The 7,500-nt window shown below is 40.8% G+C and overlaps 1 protein-coding gene across 1 annotated transcript in view; it reads left to right on the top strand.

Moving 5' to 3' along the window:
• The window catches only part of LOC125033350 (protein unc-13 homolog A-like), a 422,716-nt gene that overhangs the window by 39,311 nt on the left and 375,905 nt on the right, over positions 1-7,500 (top strand). Inside the window, exons 11-14 of the mRNA XM_047624775.1 lie at positions 807-869; positions 1,206-1,265; positions 2,880-2,948; positions 6,448-6,663. Of these exons, the coding sequence (XP_047480731.1) occupies positions 807-869; positions 1,206-1,265; positions 2,880-2,948; positions 6,448-6,663 (408 nt within the window). The remainder of the gene's footprint in view (positions 1-806; positions 870-1,205; positions 1,266-2,879; positions 2,949-6,447; positions 6,664-7,500) is intronic.

Below are 7,500 nucleotides of genomic sequence, written 5' to 3'. Positions count from 1 at the left end.
TTTGAGAAAGAACTGAGCAGGAACCTTACGTTCTCTCTTAGGCTAGACATCCTTATCTTACCGTAAATGCCCCACACGATGCTTATGATACACTTCGCCTAGATGTTAGACTCACGCGACCCCATAGAGTCCTCCAGCCTGTTTTGAGAGCCCTCTGAACCCAAGCCAAGCCGAGGTTCTTGGCCTCCGGGGCGAGATCCGTGAAGTTTCAAGAGAGAGCAGCACAACCTCCCCCTCTCTCTCTCTGTCCTTAGTTACTTCCCACTCCACCCCCTTTGTCCCTCGCCTCCCAGACGTGACCGAAGTCCTGGCAACTCCCCAAGCGTAAGACCCTTTTCTTGCCCACTGCTCAGAACCAGTAACCGGAAATAGGTATTTCTAGCCTTGTATTCATGGCACCCAGGCTAGTTGTTTACCGTGCCTGGCTTTGGAAATTTTCACTTTTCTTTTTCTTTTGACTTTTTTACCTTCCATTTCTAGTATCTCTTTTATTATGCAATCTTTCAGTTCATAGCACCTGGCGAGGAATTGTTTGCCAAATATCTTTTTCTCCATTCTATACACATCTTCTGTTCGGTCAGTAGTATGTTCAATATATCTTTCTCAGTTCTGTGTACCATGTGAGAATCTCAGTTCTGCATATATGTGTCATATCTTCATTACCCCCTTCTCTCTCTCTACTATTTTTATTTAAAGCCACCAGTTTCCTCTCCTCTTCTTCTCTGAAATTCGAAACGTGTGTGCCTTCTGAGGGAGGGTGTAGCGGTGTAGCGCAATCGTTAACTGACTCCCGCATACTCCCACAGCCTTCCACTGGAGACAAACCTCAGGAAACTGTGGTCAGTGAGCCTCCTCAGCCTAGTCAAGAGGTGAATATGACGGTTGTGTAAAGATAATGCACCTCTTTTGAGTATTTTTACAGCTATTATCATTAATTTCTTTCTCTATCTTAACACTTTCCCAATATTCATAACACTTAAAAAAACAAAAAAAAAAAAACATAATTGAACCATTCTTTGAATAACCCTGCATGCTGTAGCACATTTCGATTTGAAGACAACGAAATAAACAAAAACAAAAAAGTAAACCATTGTATAAAATGATTGTGATTTCTCGCTGGAGAAATCAGTGACAATGTAATAAGTGTAACAGAGTGCACAGAAGCCGTGACCTGATGACCTGATGTCTTCTTGTCTGATTCGTAGGGTCAGGGGGAGATTCCTCTTCAACCCACCGACGAAAAGCCGACAATTGTAGAAGAAAAGGTGAATTTTGATCACTTAGGCCTTTAGAGCCCCTTTAGCTCGTAGGTAGTGAAGTTCTATCAACGTTCTTGATTGCTCATTTATAGTTGATTTGATGAGATAATTACATATCTCTTTTAATTTAGCCGTTATCAAAGAGTTTTACTTTTTCCACGGTTTATTTTGTTTTGTTTTTTATATATATATATATATATATATATATATATTTTAAACTTTTTTGCTCCTGATTCGAGAATCCTTGTAGGCGATTTTAGTAGCTGTAATTCACATAGCTACATTTTAGCAAGTTGTAAAAAAGCCTACGGATTATTGTGTGATGAATAACGCTACATACAGAGGTAATTGAAGTGCGATGCAGACACTGCCAATTATCTCTTATCTTGCTGAGAGAATCATATAGATAATCTGGTCTCTTACAACCTTCCACTTATTCTCCGCCTTTTATTCATTCAAGAACACAAAACCTCATTCATTCACATTTTTATTCCTCTAATATACACCTTTTATCTCTCCAATCACATGATCTCTCACCCACGTTCACCCACGACCCAAGTCCTGTATTGCAATGCATGACAGGTTGCAGGACACCGCGCTCATGCATGTTGCGAAGGATATCAATGAGCCAAAGTCAACATATGTAAATAAGCATGACCTTTTTTTAAGCCGCACACCATCGCCATTGTCCAATGTATGTCAATGTATGTCTTCAATGTTCACTTTACTAACATTCTCCTTACTCCAGTTCGCTAACAGCACCGATCCTTGCCTTTTTATCCCCCTTCCCCACCCCCTTTATCTCCCCTCCCCTCCCCTTCCTATCACCCCCCTCCCCCCCTTGACAGAGAAAGGAGAAAGAGAGAATTCTCGTTTCCGGTCCTTTCCTTCTATCCTTTCACATCCCATTCCTATTCCCTTTCTTCTTGTTCTCTTTTTTTCTTACCTCTTATTTACTTCTTTCTCATCCTTTTGCCATACCCTCTAATTATTCCCTTCTCTCCCACACATACATCCTTCTTCCCTCTACTTCTTTCCTGCTTCACCACTACTCCAGTTCCTCCATTTCTTTCCCCTCTCCTTCTTCCTCTCTTTGCTCTCGTCCTTGACAGCTGCCGTTCACCCTACTTCCCCTTTTGTCACCTCCCCGCCCCTCTCTTTCTTTTACTCTTCTCTCCTCCCTGTCACCTCCACTTCTTCCCCCCTTCCTTCTTCACGACCTTCTCCTTCTTATTCCTCTTCGTCCTCCCTCTACTTCTTTCTTCCTGTTCTCCCCCTTTTTCTTCCTCCCCGTCTTTCCTCTTCCCCACTCCTTCCTCCTCCCCTTCCTCTTCCCCATCCTCCCCCTCCTTCCTCTTCCCCTTCCTCCCCCTCCTTCCTCCCCCTCCTTTCTCTTCCCTGTCCTCCCCGTCCTCCCCCTCCTTCCTCCTCCCCCTCCTTCCCCCTCCCCGTCCTACCCCTCCTTTCTCCTCCCCGCCCCCCCATCCTCCTTCACGGCTTTCGATGACGCTCCTCCCTCCTCTTCCAACGCGATGGTGATGGTCGTCGTCGCTGTGTTTGTTGCTGTTGCTGTGGATGTGTGTCTCTATCTGTTGTCCTCTCTCCCCCGCGTGTGCCCAGGTGCTGAGCGACACCCCCCACGCCGGCCCGACGCTGCCTGAACAAGCGCCAGGGGCTCCCACGGTACAGGTTTGTTTTGATATTTTTTCCTTTGACGTATGTAACTAATCTCTGTGTAATCTTACTCTCTTCTGTGCCTTCTTTGGTAACTGTCTATACTAATGATACTTCTCTTTTCTTATGCAAATGTCTAAAGATAGTTCTACTTGTTGTTTTAGGCGTACTGATATAGCACGGCAAAAGCGATAGTCGCGTGGTTTTCCAAATGAGTTTAATTCTTAGTTAAGGAGGATTGTATAAGTTTCTGTTAGTAAAATTAGGGTAATGATTATAGTAATCATCGTTCTTGTTCCTATTACTGTTTTCATTTAACTATGTAGAGGTTATCAGTGATATTTCATAACTTCTTTAGAAAGTACATAGAAATAGCATCTTAAAGATAATACATTGTATTGTTTAGTTCCTAGATAATTATTTTCATATTTTTTTTCTTATAATGGAATATCTGATAGACGCTTATAACGCATTTTATTGATTTGTATTAATTTATGGTGCGATAAACAATGGTTATGTAAATTTAGAGAGATATATCCATGCTAGAAAGGGGGATTCATTTTCTCTTATGTATTGCCGTCCCCTGCTTTATTTCAGGTAATATTATAATCTTATTTCAATGAGTCTGTATGTATACCGCTGAATAGGCAAGGCATTAGGTTTAATTATAATTTTCTTCCAACGACAAAGGAAAAAAATACTAACACAACCGTTTCCGGAAATGCTAAGAATTATCAGTGCTCAGAAATTGGATTTGTGAAGTAAGATTAAGTTTACACTTATGTGAGTATGTAACACACACACACATACACACGCGTGCGCGCGCGCACACGAAAACACGCAGGCACGCACACACGTGTGTATATATGTGTATATATATGTATATATATATATATATATATATATATGTATATATATGTACACACACACACACACACACGCCCGCACACACGCACGTGTGTGTCTGTGTGTATATATGTATATATATGTATATATATGCATACACACACACACACACACACACACACACACACATACACACACACACACACACACACACACACACACACACACACACACACACACACACACACACGCACACACGTGTGTGTAGGTGTGGGTGTGCATGTGTGTGTGTATATATATATATATATATATATATATATATATATATATATATATATTTATATATTTATATATACACACACATATATATATCGCGGATACACACAAAACGTGTTACATACAAAGAATAGCGGGAACGGATGTGATAGTTACTTTTGGGATAATACAGTACTGGTTGCATAATAAAAGCATAATATAGAATATAAACACCTGTCGGAACTTAGACTGTTGATGAATGATACGACATTCCAATTTGCGTTCTTTCAATTTAAAAAGGGTAATAAGTATTGAAAAAGCAAAACAGATTATCCGGCAAGAAGCTGAATTTGTGTCCATTGCCCCCCCCTCACAGCCACCCACGGAGGAGAGCCCGGGGACAGACCAGCAGGTACAACAACACCTCGTAGCTTGACCATTACACTGTATGGTTTTACTGATACAGCAGCTTGCCTTAGTTTTGCTATAACTACTCCTAAGCTTTTATTAAAGAGATAGGATACATATTTTAAATGCTTTGACATCATGAATGCTATGCTTTTTTAGAGTAAATATACTTACGAGGCAGTGGTTGGTTTTTCAAGCACACTAAGCCGCCTTTTGGCATTTGGTGATGTTATCAAGCAAAAATATACGTTATTGTTATTTCCAAGTTGGTGCCAACGTCCGGTCTAACGTACTGCAAGTTGGTTTCTGGGGCCTCCGTTTAATCACGCACTCCGAGAGACTTCTTTTCCTGTATTTTGCATTTGCTGAATAGTCATGAACGTTGGCCAGTATATGAATTTCCCTTTGATTTTCTATCCGACGCGCGAACGGAAGTGTAAAAAAATAGTTCATTTTTTATCTCAGTCCCCTTTCTTCGTAAGGTCTGCGTTTTTTCACTGGGTCGGGAGCGCGTATGAAGGTGTGAGCTGAGTCACTTGAGAGAATTGTTATCGGAGCGGATGACGATTTTTGATACCGAGTGTGTCAGCTTCATAGTCGAGCTCAGGATGAGAACTAATTCATACAGTCCGTCTTGGCTCTTAAGAGTGTACGAACGTGGTTGAGAAGAACTCCTTTACACAAGTTTTCGTCAAAACTCTCTAGAGTTTTCTTTAAAATGTTATGGAAAATCATAGTCACACAGAAGGACTGTTTAAATGATTCCTCTGGATAGAAGACAAACAATGCGTCAGTTTGTAGCTCATTTAATAAAGACTAACAGTGATTTAGTGAAGGTTACATTGGTCAGTTATGGTTAATCCTGTTGACTACGTTCAAAACCACGTCGCCTACAATGTTTTATGTTGATGTAGGTGATGCTATTTTTTACGTTTGGTATCATAATTGCGTTTTCTTGAGGGACTAAGTATATTAAACTAAGTATATTACTGATATGCTTAATATCCAATGGTAGATAAAAGCATACTGTAGGCAACCTTTAGGCTTTGTAGTTTGTAGATTAGCTAGATGGATGATCATGAAATATATTAGAACAACCATATAGTAGCTTAGATATTACCGCCATGTATGACGACAGCAAATGTTATACCATATATGTCCCTGACTTTTTTAGGTAAACATAGATTATGCTAATTCCTTCTTAATTTGTGTTATTGACAGTATTAGTACTCATTACACCTGCAGTTAGCATTTTCCTTTTGTGATGGCCAACAAGTATGGGATTCAAGTTTCAAAAGACAGTAGCGCTTGTAGCTTTCTCTTTCTCCGTTGAACACTTTCTTTGACGCGAGCATGGATGGACCTTAATTCTTTAATTTTCACTTTCTTTCTTTTTTTTCAAACTCGATTTTTCGTCTTCATACAGCATAAAGTATTCAAATCAATCGCACGAATAGATTTTTTGGAAATTTTACGTTTTTCCTTGAAGTCACATGCATATTCTATTTATTTTGCTTACCTTCGATTGGCCTTCGATCTTTTTTATGAAGTCACAGACTGCATGTGTTCAAAATATTCACTTTATCTTCAGGATTACCACAATTACATTCCAACATCGAAATTTTATCAATTTCTTTTGGCTGTATTTTTTAGGCGTAAGATTTTTTAGGTATAAGAAAAAAAAAGCGACTATGGCCCTGTGTTTGACTTTTTTTTCTTGGATTATTGTTTTACCAATAAAAAGAAAACTAGGCATTAGGAAAGGAAGTTTTGATTGATCTTTTTCACTCCCTTTCTTTTTTTAACTGCCGTACGGGTTCGTGCAACCATTTACTTTTTTAGAGATCCGGAAATAATATTTCTGCAAGAATTAGAAGCTGTAGAATTCAAGCTTGTTACCATCAGGAGATTCTACATCATCTCTTTCGTACCCCTCTTTTCTCTATCTTTCCCTGACGTTCGCTCTGCCCCTTTGCCCCCACACCGTCACTGCCCTTTGTCGCAGATCACGGGAACGGGCCCCGCCGACGCCGCCGCCGTTGCTGCCGCCGACGCAGAGGGCCCGAGAGACGACTCGCTGACGCCGCAGATCTCCAACGAAGTCCGTCACGTGAGCTTCGAGGGGGACGATGGAGCGCCCGAGGACGAGGCGCCCAAGAAGAAGCTGACCGCGCGCGAGCGATGGTACTGGGCCTTCGACAAGATCGTCGATCAGCTTAACGTGAGTACAGGATTCTCGTTCTTCTTGTTACTGTCATTCTTCTTCTTCTTCTTCTTCTTCTTCTTCTTCTTCTTGTGTTGTGGGCCTTCCGTTGATCTCTAGAATTATTTTTAGCCATGTCTTAAAGGATTAGTCTCTCTTCCGAAAAAAATGAATGAGAATAGCTGAAGGCCCACACTATTTTTTTGTTCTTTCCCCATTTCAGGAACACACTATTTCCGGGACGGTCACATGCATTCCCTTTATAACCAAATGGTGTATAGCAGTATTGTAGACATACAAGCGAAAGGATGCAAATTGCCCTGAATACAAGAATATGCTCCCTCGGTGGGACGTCTTCTTATCTCATTGGAAATTGAAAGTGAATTGGTTTTGACTCGGAATATATTACTGAATACGAGTCAGGACTATCTATATCTATATCTATACCTATATATATATCTATCTGTCTTGCTTCATACATCTGTGTATGTGTGTGTATACATACATGCATGCACACACACACACACACACACACACACACACACACACACACACACACACACACACACACACACACACACACGCGCGCGCGCGCGCGCGCGTATACACATATATATATATGTGTGTGTGTGTGTGTGTGTGTGTGTGTGTGTGTGTGTGTGTGTGTGTGTGTGTGTGTGTGTGTCTGTGAGTGAGCAGAAATCCAAGAAAAAAGTCTTGTATCTTTTAATTCATGTGAATATGTCAGTCTTATCTGTCTGTACACAACACAAGGGGAGATAAAGGCTTGTCAAACTAATCTGTGTGATAATATAACATGGCGATTAATTTTCACGGATACTTACCAGGTACACA

The sequence above is a fragment of the Penaeus chinensis genome, chromosome 16, assembly GCF_019202785.1.
Source record: "Penaeus chinensis breed Huanghai No. 1 chromosome 16, ASM1920278v2, whole genome shotgun sequence".
NCBI classification, from domain to species: domain Eukaryota; kingdom Metazoa; phylum Arthropoda; class Malacostraca; order Decapoda; family Penaeidae; genus Penaeus; species Penaeus chinensis.
This window is presented reverse-complemented; position numbering and strand designations above follow the sequence as displayed.